Genomic DNA, 17816 nt, shown 5'->3' with positions numbered 1-17816 from the left:
AAGACCCAAATCATGAATTACTTGTAATATTTGTACCCTACTTGTTAATTAAAGTGCCCAAATTATATTAGGACTTGTTAGAGGAATTGTAAAGGACCGAATTTTACTTGCTTGAATTTTGAACGAATTACTTGACCGTTAATGAAAATTGTACAAAATTGTGTATTAGCCTTGTTATAACGTTTAAGTCAAATGGTTATAAAGCATCCTCTCTTCTTGTGGAGCGGGCTGAACACCTCGGCAGTAGATAAATGCATCTATGATTCGTGTCGCATGACCCTAGGCAGTGTACACGTTATTTTGGATCGGTCCGTACATCCTCGGCATAATCGTGCGTGATAATACTTGGATTTTAATTATTTATTGATATCATTTCATGGCTTGAGAGGTTAAAATAATATCAGACGGAAAGTTATTTGAGATTTAGCATGTGTAAATGAATTATTTATTTTTTGGTTGTTATTGAATTGTTGTAGTTATATTCATAGCTCATGCTTATATAGAGCTTCTGTATTTTTATTGTTAGCCCATAGTAAGTGTTGATGTCGATCCCTCGTCACTACTTCTTTGAGGTTAGACTTGATACTTACTGGGTACATGTTGTTTATGTACTCACGCTACACTTCTGCACTGACCGTGTAGGATCTGAGGCAGGTGTATCTGGCGATCACACCAGCACGCATTCCCGTTACCCGGAGGCCTAGTGGTGAGCTGCTTCCTGAGTCGCTCCGCAACACCTAGAGTCTCTCCTTGCATTCATTTCTGTCTATTTTTATTTCATACAATAGCTAGAGTTTTGTATAATCTATTAGTGTTCATACATTTGTGACACCAGGTCTTGGCATACACTAGCAAATTTTGTGGTTTTGGATTATTACTATGTTTATGATTGCACTCGGCTGCTTTCGTTTTATTTATTTAAATTTTTTACTTCTTAATCTCTTAATAAATGGAATTTAATTACTTGAAAACCTTTTAAAATGAGTAATTACGTAGTTAGTTCATTGTCGGCTTGCCTAGCGGCTACGTTGGGCGTCATCACGACCTATAGGAGAAATTGGGTCGTGATAGTTTTGCTAATTTTGTATTCGGAAGAAGCAAAATAAGTTGCAGCGAATAGTTATAAATAAAATAGTCATTGGACAAATTAATATAATCACAGCTACTTACAAGTGTCTTTAGTCTTACTTATTTCAATCTTTATCCGGAAAAGAAAGTGATTTGATTAAGTCTATTGATCTAACGAGAACTAATCGAAAGAGGTTTTGTTATTATTGGTACAACTCAGGTAAGAAAATATTTCCGTTCTTATCATCACTAATTATAAAATATTTAATTCATACTAATCGGAAGAGGTATTTTTAAATAGTTACTTTAAAGTAAAAAATTTATAATTGTACTAGAAATAAGCAATTATTCTTTCGAGAAATAAGTATTAGAGTTTGAATCATATTATATTAATCTTATCAAGTGGCTTCAAGGATTCCCAACGCTTTCTTATTATTTCTACTCAATTAGTTCTTTGCCTTTAAAAATCTTATAACTTTCACTCACTCATAAATTTGATTCTCCTAAATAGTAATGAAAATAATCTAAATCCGTAGCATAGATATTCCAATTTTTGTGGGATGATATCTTAAACTGTATTATAATTTGACAAAGCACGAGCAAGAATTCCTATGCACATTGGCCTCGTCAACCACATTTAATCAATGCCACAGAAAAAACTGTTTTGGAATATTATAAAACATTTATCAATTAAATTATTACAGTTCACAAGAAAATCAAAATAAGGTAGATGAGTTTAATAACTTAAACCATAAGAAAGGTGAATATTACCAGAGATAACCAGGAGAGAGGTCCTTGGAATAATTTTCAGTTAATAAAATTAACGGAATGACTAAACAAATATAATGGGAACCCAATCTGGGAAAGAAATTATGCTTAAGCAATAATATAGCTTGACGGTCAACTGTTTAGTTTTAAACCACGAAAAATTGTTATAAACATAGATAGACTTTGAAATCTAAAATAAAGAAGAACAACACGATGTAGTCACGCCGATTTTTATTTGAACGTGAAATTCAACTGCAAAGCAAAGTCGTGTCCAACTATTATTATTGAAATATGTTAAGGATATATAATAATTTTGACCTGGTACCACTCAAGTCCAAGTTGTAAATATTTTACTATATAAAGCTCATTGACTTTCTGAGAGCTTGTATCTTGAATTGCTCGTATCTTACATCTTTTTTAGTTGGCACAAGGAATAAATAACTTGGAGTTTGAGAATTCGTTGATAATCATTGACTCTTTCTCACGACTCAATAATAGTCAGACCTATCAAAAAAAAAAGTGGCAATTACTCTCTCCGTTCGCTTTTATCTGTCTACTATTCTAAAAATAAATTTTTACTACTATTTGTCCAATTTGCATATCAAGAGAAAAGAATTTTCTTTTTCTTGTTATACCCACAATATTAATTACTTATTTCAAATCATTTTCTCAAAACCATTAAAAATATGCATCAATTAATATGGGTATCATGATAAATTATGCACCTCATTTATTATTTCTTAAGGGACAAATCAAAATGTGACAAGCGTAAAAGTGAAAGGGAGTAGTTGTATTCATGTGCAAGATCTAGGTACTCTCTTTCAGGGTGTGTTTGGAAGCACAAAGTAAGTTTACAAATAATTAGAAACGAAAAAATTGGTAAAAGTCAAATCCCAAACGTTATGCTTGGATAAAAAAAAATCGGTGATTGGCCTAAAGACATATTTTGAAATTTAATGAAAGAAAAACAATAGTAGAATGGGATAAGGTACCGTCTAAACCACATATTTGTTATTTATGATGACTTTCTCAGTTAAAATAAAAGCAAAACTTAAAGATAATATTTCAGAGCAAGATAAGAAAATGAAATCCCAGTTATTTAAGCAAGCGTTTAAACTAGTTAGATGCTAACAGAAACCATTGACCTTTTTCTATTGATATATGGCACAGCTTAGCTAACATAACTAAGACGTTAGCAAACGAAGTCGTAGGGCTGTTTTGATTTTGTTTAGTTTATAGTCTAAGTCCATCATAATATAATGTCCTATGGCACGGTACAAGTAATTGAACAATTTGTTTCTCTATTATTTCGCTCATATTTTAAGTTGCTTGTAGGACTGGTTGGAAATCAAGTCTTAAATTTCATTAATATTTAAGAAAAGAGAACTGATAAAATATTTGCATGACAAAACGGCTGATATATCATCTTTACATTAAACACAATAATACAATAATAAAATATGTCATTGACCTTATGGTAATTAATTAATGCTACTTGTTGCTTCCATGTTTGGCATAACAACTCTTCCCATATTTCCACGGTCCCCACAATCCAACCGTGCGCGCATTTATCTAAAAAAATTCAGATCATTAATTTAAAATATAATTGCAGGTAATTTTATATAATACTAATAATTTGAAAATAGGTAATGAATTTAAACTCAACCCTAAACCTCGAATCTTTTGAACCCTGAAGCTAGCTATTACGAGATGTTTTCATTGTGCATATACTTAAATCCTTTTAATTAATATGTGCCTCTAACCAAGCTATTAGGGGTCGAAACATATATGGAAATCGAAACGCATGTAAGATGACCCACAAAATCCAGGGAAGTACGGTTACCCTAGTTCTTATCTACAGATTGTAAGTAGATCTCAACCTAAACTTAACTTTTTTGTCGGCTCGTTTATATATATAGAGAGAGAAAAAAAGAGACAGAAAGAGTTTAAGTTTTGTATATTATAGAGATTTTTGCCTTTAGATTAAAGTTCACTTGCAATAATAGGTATATTTTCATAGCAAGTAGGATATATTCAATGTCGGAGTATACTCAATCTTACTAAAAATGCATAAATTGGCAGTAACTGACAAGAGTAAAGATCGCGGCAGCAGACCCGTGCCTTTCTTCCTCGTATCTCTTTTGAAATTTCACTCATTGACATTTATAGAATTCACACACCTCAGCAGGGGCGGCCCGATGATAAGGCAACTCAAGCAACCGCTTGAAAGTTTTATATTTATGGAGGACCAAAATTTTCTAATATTAAACAGCACCATATGATAATTTTAGGAAAAAATATATCTAATATATATAAAAAAATGCATTTTTCATGAAAAAGGAAATAAGAGATAATTTGGTAATATGAATAGTTACTTTTGGGATTAAGCCCTAAACTTTAGGTGTGAATATGTTTCTTGACTCCTTTGTACATTATCATCATTATCATGAGGCTCATATTACTTTGATTACTTTGTCTTTCTTTACAAGTCTACTATCTCATAAAACATTCCGTCAAGTAAGATAGCAAAAGGCAATTGCAACCCTTTTGTGTCAAGCTTTCCGGCATTGCAACAGGTTCAATTGTTCCGTACTTTTCTTATTACTTTGCATCTAGAATTTGTTATTTTTTGATATCTTTTGTTTGTAAGTATATGTATCATCTTTTTATTTATTTATAATCCTAGTCAAGAAATCGATTATAAATAAATTATTAATAATTTACATCTCAAAAAACTAGAAAAATAAACTTTAAATAAAATTTTACTAAATGAGTTTTTTAATACCGAAAAACTTAGGGCCCCTCATTGAAGTTTGGCTTTAGGCCCCAAACACCGTTGGGCCGCCCCTGCACCTCAGTAGACATTTTTAAACGCTAAGATTGCACATTGAACTTCTCATAGTAGATCCATAATAAAATGATACTGTACGTCTGTATACAAGACTATATTATGAAATATACTATCATGCTTAATCAGACTGTAGCAAACATAAAAATGACTAAAATTATGCATAGTGAAAAATTAGTAAGAATATGGTTCCCATGCTTTAGCGCTGGACAAATATGCAAGGGATATTAAGACCAAATATAAAACTCAATAGTCTTTCCTGCCATTATATTGGACATTTACAATTTGATTAATTCTACTACTTTTCGTATATTATAATGTCTTTGAAAAGTATTAATAAAATCATGATCATACACTAACAGAATTATAATATTAAAATTGGATTGTCAACCTGCACGTTTGAAGCAATCAAGTAAATAAATTACCTCAAGTCAGACTTGATCAATACATAATTAAGTACACACGCTACATCATATCTCTCTTCTATGGTTAAAAATATTTAGGGATATCTGGAGTGCTTGAGGATATTTTTATGTCCGTCCATTTCTAGTGCAGGACGCTTAATTAATTTATAATGTCATCTCTAGTGGGTGTGGTGGAATGGATGAAATTTTTCTACCATTAATTATATATCTCATATTCGAGTCTAGAGAATGTAGAAATCCCTCGTAAGGGACGCTTATCTCCTTAATGGGTCCCATGCAGTACAAATCTAAATTAATCAGCCAATTATTTTCGAATATTGTAAATAAAAAAAAAGGTTATCGGGCGCAATAGGTTTTAGATTTCCCAGTTCAAAGATCCAAAAGGGGACTCATCATTACTGACAATTGATCTAAAAAGAACTACAATTAAACTTGTAAATTAAAAGAGAAATCCTAATAGCGCGGTAATTAGCAAGCAGTGTGGCCATGTTACTTCCCTTAACGTAGGAAGCCTCAACAATAGCTGTTGCAACTAGCTAGCTATAACCGAACCTTGCGGAGTAAAACCCTCTTTCCTGACATTTTACATAACCTTTTTAAAAGACTTAAACGTTGAAATTGATTTCTTCTTCAAGCATTTTTTTTTTTTTAAATATGGATTTTCAAAATTAAATTAGAAAAAATAGCGCTAATTAAATATCAGTATATTTCTAGGTTGTGTGCAACTGGGCCATTGACATTTTTGTTTGTGGTGCTAGCTGGTAAGCCAATAAATTTGAATTTTTATTAGTTTAAACAAGTCAAATACTGTTGGCACCTCTTTATAAAACAGATCTTTGCTTTTCAGATATAGCTAAAGGTGAAAATTCACAAAGAAAGAGAGAGAGAATAGAGGAGATAAGGTCTACGACATGGAAGTGGCTTTCAGAAAATCTATTAATGGAGGCTTAGTCAAAGAGGAGAAGAGGAACAAATTAGCTGATCAATCCAGTTCTGATGAGGAGGGTTTTGTTGAAGACAGTAATGTTCTTAAGGTAAACTTTACCCTGCTTTAGTGCTTCATATATATATGTATATATATCAACTCTTTTTTCTTTAATTCAACGCTTTCAGTCCTCCAAATATACACTATCCTATGAAATGAATTTTATTAGGTTCAATTATGAGAGATGCATGAGATAATGAATATATTTATGCGAAGTTATATTACACTACTCTCTTTTGAATCCGACTTCTTAAAATGTCTGCATGGTTCTAAAATTGTGTTGAAATAAATCAAGAGAAAATTTCTGGGACATCTATATATATATATAGAACTTTAAATCTATATATATTCTGCATGTGAACTAAAAGGAATTGAGCTCCAAACTGCAGGTACAGTCTTGTTTGTTGATTTTAATACGATTCAATTCCAATCTAGGAGAACTGTCTTTACAATTATGGTTAATATTAATTTATCCTCCGATCCTCTCCTTCACCTGATAACTTGGCGAGGCCATTTTGTTTTTTAAGTCAAAAGATTATCTAAATAAATCAAATACAAAGGACGATTTAGAAAAAGAACTTGAACGATGATGGAATTAAATTATTAGTAACTGAGTTTGTCCGATTTCAGCTATTATTCCGTTTTAGATCTCACTTGTGGGAATACACCGAGTATGTTATTGTCGTTGTACTCCATTTTAGATCTCACGTGATGATATATTGATACTATGTATTATGCTTCAGGTCGGGAAGGAAAGAGAAGTCCATGAGGACGATAATTCGAAGTATCCTCAGCAAGAGGATATCGACAGTGACAAGGAGGTATAATTGATATATATATATATATCCTGAATCTTGTCCATTCCTAATTGAGTTTACGATTCAGTTCATAATATTTGAATTATGCCTGTGATTAGTTTCTATGTTACTGTAACTTGCAATATGTTAATTATCCATGATTATGAATAGTTTGGAGGAGGAAAAGGAGTACATATATAAACTAAATTATGTTTATCTCCAGCGAGATCTCTTTAAAACTTTATGCATGATTACTAAGCTTCCGTTGGGCCGTAGATTTTAGCTATTTTTTAAAAAAAAAATTGAAAATACTATATTTGTTAATGAAATATGATCATCAGTTTTTGAAAAGATTTTGAAATCTTTTTTCGAGTTCCCAAAAGCTGATTTAAGGCATTGTTTGGGTGAAAATTATTTTTTCACTCACAAAATTTCTACTTTCTTTCAGATAAAATGCATGTTTAAACGTAATTTCAACTTTCAAAAATTATTTTTCAGCACAACTTCATAAACTCTTATTTCAAGTTTCAACCATATTTATGTTCAGACGCTAGCCAAGGACCCGGTTTTCCAAAGATATTTTTTCCTTTTTATCAATTATTTTTTCAAAAACATGTTCGTCCATGAGAATTTACAAGTTTTTGAAAATAATTCGAAAATGAGTTTTTCAAAAATCATAAAGTAGTTTTGACCACTTTTTTATAATTTTCAAAAATATTTGTTTCCCCACTCATAAAATTGCAACATTTTTTCAATGAAATGCATATCCAAAAACTGGTTAAAGGCATTTTTTGGGTGAAAATTATTTTTCACTCACAAAATTTTGGCTTTTTTCAAATAAAATGCATATTTTAACACAACTTCAATTTTCAAAAATTATTTTTCAAAATAACTTTAAAACTCGTATTTCAAGTTTCACGCGCTAGGCAAGCATCTTCGTATAACTTGGAAATATAGCTGAAAAGGTTGATGCCTTCCGCATCAAGATGATAGTTATGACTTATGAGAAAACAGAAAAGAAAGAGACATGCAAGATAAAACCAATCAACTTGTTTCTGAAATGTTTTGGCAGGAAAAAGTCATAGTAACTGGCAGAGTTGTCAAATATTAAATTTCAGTCTTTAATTTCCAAACCTTTGACCACAGCAATTAAAGTAGGGCATAGTCATCCTTACTGGTCAGAACCGACCTGTTTGACTTATGGATAACCAATTTTTGGCTATATATATTTTTCTAAGAATAAACCACACATGATAAAATTTAAGAAGTTTATTTTATCATTATATGTATTTTATAACTTGCCGGTGTTCTTGGGCAAGACAAAAGACCACAAAAAGATAATCATCTGTACCTCAAGGGAATAGTTCTGGTCATTATATTCCAACTATATATATATATATATATATATATATAATTTAGTGATTCATCTGATTCTTTCTTATTTTTATTTTTGCTGTGTGTCTGATTTTGTAGGACGATCAGCTACAATCAGTCAAAGCTGATATGAAAGAGGTAATGAAAGAAAATCAGAGGCTGAAGATGCACTTGGATCGAATTATGAAGGATTATCGGAACCTTCAGCTGCAATTTCACGACATTGTTCAAAGAAATGCTGAAAAATCCAATAGTATTATTGATACTGATCGGCATAATGAATGTAACGAAGCTGAATTTGTCTCCCTTAGCTTAGGAAGATCTTCAAGCGACACTAAAAAAGAAGAGTACTTATCCAAAATCTTGAGCAAAGATAAGGCAGAGGAAGAGAATAAAGGAGGCCTAACCCTAGGACTGGATTGCAAGTTTGATTTGTGTGTGAAAACAACACCGACAGAATTTTCAACTGCAAATCTCAGTGAAGAGAATAGGTCAGAGGAAGTTAAGGACGAAAATGGAGAAACATTGCCACCCCATAAAATTCTCAAGACAATGAGAAATGGAGAAGATGACACACAACCAAACCCTTCTAAAAGAGCAAAGGTTTCTGTTAGAGTCAGATGTGATGTCCCGACGGTAAGAATGATTATTTAATTTCATGAAGCTAGTTTGTGGAATAGTTTTTTAATGACAAATTACTATAACGAAGTGAACAATACAACGAATTAATTTTTTTTTTTCATATTCATTAATTATTAATATTAGATGAATGATGGATGCCAATGGAGAAAATATGGACAAAAAATTGCAAAAGGAAATCCGTGTCCTCGAGCTTACTACCGTTGCACAGTAGCACCCTCCTGCCCAGTGAGAAAGCAGGTAATATTACTGTTTATCACGTTATAAATCCTTGTATACTTCTGGTTTTATATTACTCCCCGTCCCATTTTATCGTGAAGGTATACTATTTAGGGGGTTAAACAGTATTTTCTTTGATTACGATTTTCTCAAACTTTTTAAAAATATTTTGAGTAATTAGCCATGTTGACTTGTAATACTTAATTACTATAATGTAGTTTTTAAATATTTTAACAAATTTTGAAGAATTTATACCTGAATTCACATAGAAAATTAAGTGTACTCTCCCTTTGTAGTCCGAACCCTAACACATAAAATGGGACAGCGGGAATAGTATAACTTCTTAACGTCAAGTGATAATTATGAGGTCTTCCAAAATTTGATCATGCTATTGGATTACAGGTTCAGAGATGCATTGAGGATATGTCAATCTTGATCACTACATATGAGGGAACACACAATCATCCACTTTCTCTTTCAGCAACATCAATGGCTTTCACAACTTCAGCAGCTGCTTCTATGCTATTATCTGGTTCATCGTCCAGCTCTGAATCAGGCCCCAATCCACCAGCAACTGACGCCACGAATATCAATGGACTCAACTTCTATCTCTCCGATAGCTCAAAACCAAAACCATTTTACCTTCAAAATTCGTCCATCTCTTCTTCATCCTCGCCCCCTACAATCACTCTTGATTTAACCTCAAGCTCGTTCACTTCCTTATTTCCCCATCATAACAGAATGAGTAGTAATTATCTCCCCAGATATAATTCTTCCACAAATATTCTCAACTTCAGTTCCTTGGAATCTAATCCTCTTCTTCCCATGTCTTGGAGTAATGGGGCCTATAACAAGAACCAAGAAATTAGTTCTCTCAACTTTGCAAGGCGGCCACAAGATATTCTTTTCCAATCTTATCTACAAAATAATATTAGTGCAAAGCCTACACAATCTTTATTACCACAAGATACAATTGCAGCTGCTACAAAAGCAATAACATCCGACCCAAATTTTCAATCTGCATTGGCTGTTGCTCTTGCATCTATCATTGGCTCAGGCAGCGGAAATCATGCAGGTGGTATTGAAGAAAAATCTGGTCTAAATTTGAAGGTTACCGAACCATTTCCAGTTCTTTGCAGCTTCCCATCTACCTCAAAGAAATAATATATCCAATTAACTGTTCTTCAAACTTTTCTGAATAAATCGACTTCTACGGCAAATAGACAGGCTGCTAGTAACTTTCGCTTGCTGAAGTAAGAAACTAATTGCGGCGTTAATTAATCAGATGTAATATTTTTTTATGATTTGGAGGTACGATGTCCAAAGTGTAGATATTTTAGTTTGATAAAACTAATTGACATTTCGCTTACTGAAGTCATTGCTTTAGCCTTTACATTGTTTTTTCGTTAAGTGTTAGTTAAATGTGATTTTAACAATTCTTGTACGAATTTAGATTTCTGTTGATATATAGATTGATTGACTTGTACCTATGTGTCATTTTATTATATATGGGATTTTTTTACACGAAAAAATGAGAATTGGACATATCTATTTCCTTTTTCAAACTCTGAAGTATTAGAAGAATACTTATGGAAGCGTGTACGCTAAAAATGTCACGACCCAAAATCCTAACCTGTTGTGATAGCGCCTATCTCAATACTACGCAAGCCGACAACCTCAATAAATCACAATAATCTCTTAAGTTTGAAAATGTAATATTTGAATTTCATAGAAAACTTCACAATTTCAGATACAAAACACTCCCAAAATCAGGTGTCACTGAGTACATGAGCATCTAAATAATAACAAAGTCTGACGGATAAGAACACTATCTGAAAATATAGAACAGTACAATAATTGAAAGGAAAGAGAGTCAAGGTTTGCGGACGCTAAGCAGCTACCTTGATAGTCTCCAACAGATAAATCCTCAAATCTGGCAACCGCCGTATCCGGAAGTACCTGGATCTGCACACAAGGTGCAGGGTGTAGTATGAGTACAACCAAATCAATAAGTAACAAGACTAACATTTGGGTTGAAAGTAGTGACGAGCTCCGCAGGTACAGTCCAGTACATAAATAATGGTACAGAAATGTAGGCATGCTTTCAAGTTCAACAGTTAAACTCAGTACAGGCAAAAATAGATCAATACTGCATGATATGAGGAATATGACATCTCAGTGGAAGGACCTCATGTACTACTGGTCACAATTCATTCGGTCACTCGGTACTGTTTATGGTCAATCCATCCCAGGGATATTTTATCCCGTATATATATATATATATATATATATATATATATATATATACACACACACACACACACACACACACACACACACATCGACTAACAGTCAGTCACTCAGTACCGTATAAGGCCAATCCAACCCTGGAAAATTTATCCCCAAATATAAATGATACAGACAAGATCCTTGTCCGGAAAAATTCATCACAATATAAATAAGTAAGGCAAGTCCATGTCTTGGGAAGTCCATCCCGAATATTACAGACTCCGGAGGGGCTTCTTCATTCCAAGCGTGATATAAAGCCGATATGGCCTACTGCAGGCGGGCAGTCCCGATCCATATAATAATAAAGCCTATAAGGCCTGCTGCAGGTGGGCAGCCCCGATAATATATAAAGCCATATAGCCTGCTGCGGCGTGCAGCTCGATCCCATAAATATCCTCACAATGGATAAATATGACTGAGTGTGAAATGTACATTCTTAAAATAATTAATTTAACAGCAACACGGCCCAATGGGTCCCAAAATATCAGTACGCAGCCTAAACATGATCTTTAATAAGAGCCTCAGCTCAATTTCTCTAACACGTGAAAAATGTTCAGATAATAACATGATTCTTCAATTTTTACAACTTCACAGAGTTTATTCAAGTCACAATTTCAATAGTGCACGTCCACACGCTCGTCAACTATCATGTGTGTCACCTCCAAACAATTTATATAACACCAATTCGGGGATTCATACCCTTAGAACCAAGTTTAGAAGTGTTACTTACCTCAAACCATGTAACTTCTTACTCCGCTATGCATTTGCCTCGTGAATTGGTCTCTGAAAGCCTCGTATCTAGCCACAATTAATTCGATTCAATCAATACAATTTATTGAAATTAATTTCCATATGAAAATACAAATTTTTCATAAATATTCAAAATTTAACTCAAAAATCGCCAATAGGGCCCATGTCTCGGAGCCCGACAAAAGTTACAAAATCCGAAAGCCCATTCCACCATGAGTCTAACCATACCAATTTTACCAAATTCCGACATCAATTCGACCCTCAAATCTTCAAATTAAACCAAAAGGGTTTTCTAAAATTTCCAACTTAATACACCCATTAAATGTTAAAAACAACCATGGATTCGAGTAATTTGACCAATAATGAGTTAGGAACACTTACCCCATTGTTTTCCTTGAAAATCTCTCAAACATCGCCTCTTCCCGAGCTCCAATCCCTCAAAAATAAAAAATGGGACAAAGTCCCATTTTCAGAACTTAACTTTCTGTCCAGACCTCTCTTCTTCGCGAACGCGACAGGTCCCTCGCGTTCGCGAAGCACAAAATTATGCTGCCCAACATTGCCCTTCGCGAACGCGAGACGCTGCTCGCAAACGCGATGCTTTATCGAGCTCCTCTTCGCGAACCTGAGCTCCCCTTCGCAAACGCGAAGGCAAAAACCCACCCCAACTATTTTTCCCTTCGCGGACGCGATACGCAATCGCGAATGCGAAGAACAACCTCGCCTGACCCCAGCTCCTCTTAGCGAATGCGAGACCCCCTCGCGAACACGAAGAGCAAATCTTTCTTGACTCAAATTCCCCTTCGTGAACGCGAGGACCCACTCGCGAACGCGAAGAAGGAAACCAGAAAAATACACCAGCAGTCTTCAGCCATTAAGCCAAGTCCAAAAATGATCTGTCACCCATCCGAAACTCACCCGAGGCCCCCCGGGGCCTCAACGAAACATACCATCAAGTCCGATAACATCATACAAACTTAGTCGAACCCTCAAATCACCTTAAACAACGTTAAAACTATGAATCATACCCCAATTCAAGCCAAATGAAACTAAGAACTTTCAACTTCTACTTTTAATGCCGAAACATATCAAATCAAGTCGATTTACCTCAAATTTTGCGCACAAGTCATAAATGACATAACGGACCTATTTCAATTTCCAGAATCGGATTCCGACCCTGATATCTAAAAGTCAACCCCCCGGTCAAACTTTCAAAAAATTCAACTTCCGCCATTTCAAGCCTAATTCCACTACGGACCTCCAAATTATAAGCCGGGCACGCTCCTAAGTCCAAAATAACCCAACGGAGCTAACGGAACCATAAAAATTCAAATTCGGGGTCGTTTACACATAAGTCAACATCCGGTCCACTTTTCCAACTTAAGTTTTTAATTATGAGACTAAGTATCTCAATTCACTCTAAAATTCTTCCGGACCCGAACCAACTAACTCGGTAAGTCATAAAACAACTGTAAAGCATAACTTGAGTAGTAAATAGGGGAACGAAATTATAATACTCAAAATGACCGGCCGGGTCTGTCACACCTCCTTTTTCCCGAGGGGGTAGGGTTAGGAAATTTTTTCAATTTAAGTGACATTATTCAAAATGGGATTATTTATTTATTCAGAGTCGCCACTTGGAATAATTTATGGTGTCCTAAGTCACCGATTTATTTTAGAATCCCAAATCGAGGAAATTTGACTCTTATTTTTGGTCCGCGAACACAGAAGACTAGGTAAGGAATTCTGTTAACCTGGGAGAAGGTGTGAGGCACTCCCGAGTTCCATGGTTTTAGCATGGTCGCTTAACAATTAATACTTAGCGTAATTATCTGATTTATTACATGTTTTAAATCTATTGTGCATTTTTATCTTTTACCGCTTTTTAATATTTATGAAATTTATTTGAACAAGTCGCGATGTCGCACGCTTGTCGTTTTGGTACACATTGCAAACCGCGCCACGTGAAACGCACCCGCGATTTACAACATGTTTATTTTTATTATTATTTGAAGTTATGGTCAAGTCGCGTGAAACGCGCACTTGAATTGGGGTTTACGTATCATGACTATGTCACAGGAACCGTACCCATAGTCACGATGATTTATTATTAATCGCGCCTAAATCAAGCTACTGTGTTCGGATATTATTCAATTACTAATTTTGACATTATTGTAAGGTCATGAGGTATGTATATTGTTACTGAGGAAATGAAGTAAATTAAATATGGAAAAAGTTGGCTAGCTTGTGAATGTTTATTTGTTTTTGGTCATGTGCAACAATTAGCCCATAAATACGCTAGGGAAGTCCAATTAAAGTCTTACACCAATCATGGCCCAACCTAATCTCTTATAATTTTACTGCTAACCAATATTTAAAACTAGACTAAATTTATGGCAGAAATAGATAGATACAGGCAGGACCAATTTAGTCACTAAGATAGGAGATCAAAATGAAACTAAAGCATGCTAAAATGGAAAGTCATTACTTCATTGAATAAACAAGAAAAGTAACGAATTAATACATATTTATCAATAAAATTAACCATATGAACTACTAAAAAGGACAATAAATTAATCTTAACAAATACTCAACATGAGAACAAATTAATCTTAGCACACTCAGATGCGAACTCGATCATATCATACTCAAAGTTAAATTAAAACAGAGTGACCCAAACATTAATGAGAAAAACAAAATAGAAAGAGAAGTGAACCTTTGTATTAATGATTTTGGATTTAAATTACAACCACTCAATGATCGGATAGCTTTCAACTGGACCCTTCGGACCACGGAAAACTCGAGCGGCAAATCTCAACTTGCAACCTCAATCGACCTTGCAAAACTGACGATTTAGTGGCTATTTTTGTTTTTTTAGGGGTTAATGATGGCTCAAAAGTGGTCAAGGGCTGGTGGTTTTGGGATGGTGAAGCTGTTGATTTTTTCGAAAGAAAGCCGAAGAAAGAATGAAACGAGTAGAAATTTCCTTATCCTAGAAGAAGAAAAATATTTTTTTCTCAATTCCTTCCTCTCTATTTTTTTTCTTTCTTTCCTCTCCCTCTCTCATCACATTTCTCTTCTATTTATAGAAAAAAAATTCGGATTTTTTAGATTTTTATTTTTTATTTTTTATATTTTATTTATTTTTTTATTTTTAATTAAAAAGAATTTTCACTTCCCATTTTTCTTATTTTTTTAAAAAAAATAATTCTCCACTTTCATTTACTTTTATTTTTTAATTTCTCACTTTTTTTTTACTTTTAATATATTTAAAATCTCACTTTTTTACTTTTCTTTTTTTATTTCCCACTTATTTTACTTTTCTTTTTTTATTTCCCACTTACTTTTACTTTTTTTAAAAAAAAAAAATTAGATACCCTTACTTTTATTTTTTAATTCCAACTTTATTTTACGTTTTATTTTTTAAAATTTTCACATTCTTTTACTTTTATTTTTTTTAATTTTCCACTTTTTTTTTTACTTTTTTTATTAAACAATTTCTACCTACTTTTACTTTTACTTTTTACTTTTATATTTCTACTTTTCCTATTTTTTAATTCCCATCCGAAATTTATTTTTTAAAAAAATAATAATTAATTTTTATTTATTTTCGGTTTTTAATTCATTTTATTTAAAAATAAAGACAAAAATAATAATAAAAATAATAATAATAGTAATAATTGACCTTTTAAATTATTAATAATTTTTCCATATATATATAAGTGTAACAAAGCTAAAAAATATATATTAAATTCTGAAAATATTTACATAGTAGAAGGTGATAAAAATTTAAATATAGTCAAAAATTAGGTGCTCACAGGTGCCCCTCTTTGCTTGGAAACATGAAGAGTTTTCTGGCAAAGACTAGGTGAGCCACGTGACTAATTTTTGACCAAACCATTATTCAAAAGGAAAAGAAATAAAAGATAGGGTGCAACCGAGTCCTAGTTTTGGACAACCTACATATCCCGGGTTATAGGGGAATGAGGTCGCGTGTAGTTCAAAGAGAATAGTGGAATGAAGAGTTGAGGAGTCAAGTGAGGTTCCGTCGAGGCTCCGGTCAGCGGTCCTGCTATTATATAAAAAGAAACTAAACAAGCCTATCAGTTATGAGTTACAAGATTCCTATCTATGAGTCTTCAGAAACTTGATCTTGAGTCTTGACTGGTTCTTCATGCAGACTCTGATCTAAACCTTGATGCTCGCTAGCTGTAGGTTCTAGTTCATTTTTCTATAGCTTCTTCTAATCAAAACGGGACTCCAATGCTCGTGGCTTCAGTTATGTCTTAGCATTCCACATCTTTTCAATTGCTTTTGCATTTTGGATTCACTTATTTTTTTCTTTTCTTTTATTCTGAATTGAGACCTCTTCTTTTGGTCATCTCGAACCCTTTGCCTCAAGGTAAAACCTACTCAGACACCAAAACAAACAATCGAACGAAATGTTTCTGCCCCAGTTTGCACTAGGAAAATTTCGTGAGTTATTGTAACAAAATTCTAAACTACTTCTTTATTGAAAGCAATAAAAGGTCGGGAGTGGTGTACCCTGGAAATGTCATGTATTTTTTTTTTTTTTGGATTGTGTTCTTTTATTGTCAAAAGGATGTCTCAACTAAGGATTGGTGTACCTTATGTTAGAAAAATGTGGCCAGGGAATGGGATACCCTATATTGGCAAAGATATCGGGGAATGGTGTATCCTACATTTAAGATCAAATCAACTAGGGAGTGGAGACCCTATGTTGAAAAAAGCGACTAGGTAGTGGAGACCCTATGTCAAAAATAAAATCAACTAGGGAGTGGAGACCCTATGTTGGAAAAGACGACTAGGGAGTGGAGACATGTCTACAATAACATCAACTAGGGAGTGGAGATCCTATATTGTAAAAGCGACTAGGGAGTGGAGACCCTATGTCTAAAAATATCAACTAGGGAGTGGAGACCCTATGTTGGAAAATAAACTAGGGAGTGGAGACCCTATGTCTAAAAATCATCAACTAGGGAGTGGGGACCCTATGTTGGAAAATCATCAACTAGGGAGTGGAGAACCTATGTTTGAAAAGGGACTAGGGAGTGGAGACCCTATGTCTAAAATATCATCAACTAGGGAGTGGAGACCCTATGTCTAAAATATCATCAACTAGGGAGTGGATACCCTATGTTGAAAAGTCATCAAGTAGGGAGTGGAGACCCTATGTCTAAAATAAGTATCAACTAGGGAGTGGAGACCCTATATTGGAAAAGCGACTAGGGAATGGATACCCTATGTCTAAAAATCATCAACTAGGGAGTGGAGACCCTATGTTGGAAAAGCGACTAGGGAGTGGAGACCCTATGTCTAAAAACATCAACTAGGGAGTGGAGACCCTATGTTGGAAAAGCAGACTAGGGAATGGAGACCCTATGTCTAAAAACATCAACTAGGGAGTGGAGAACCTATGTTGGAAAAGAGACTAGGGAGTGGAGACCCTATGTCTAAAAATTATCAACTAGGTAGTGGAGACCCTATGTTGGAAAATCATCAACTAGGGAGTGGAGACCCTATATCTAAAAACATCAACTAGGGAGTGAAGACCCTATGTTGGAAAATCATCAACTAGGGAATGGAGACCCTATGTCTAAAAATATCAACTAGGGAGTGGAGACCCTATGTTG

General features: G+C 33.9%; 1 protein-coding gene across 1 annotated transcript; it reads left to right on the top strand.

Moving 5' to 3' along the window:
* The first annotated feature begins 5964 nt into the window (after positions 1-5964).
* On the top strand, positions 5965-10497 carry LOC104108980 (WRKY transcription factor 72A-like). The gene is made up of 5 exons (XM_009618148.4): positions 5965-6143; positions 6838-6915; positions 8365-8901; positions 9031-9144; positions 9526-10497. Exons 1-5 carry the CDS (start codon positions 6021-6023, stop codon positions 10285-10287), a joined length of 1614 nt encoding a protein of 537 aa, XP_009616443.1. The 5' UTR covers positions 5965-6020; the 3' UTR covers positions 10288-10497.
* The last annotated feature ends 7319 nt before the right edge of the window (positions 10498-17816 follow it).

Source organism: Nicotiana tomentosiformis, chromosome 3 (assembly GCF_000390325.3).
Source record: "Nicotiana tomentosiformis chromosome 3, ASM39032v3, whole genome shotgun sequence".
In the NCBI taxonomy this organism is placed as follows: Eukaryota; Viridiplantae; Streptophyta; class Magnoliopsida; order Solanales; family Solanaceae; genus Nicotiana; species Nicotiana tomentosiformis.
This window is presented reverse-complemented; position numbering and strand designations above follow the sequence as displayed.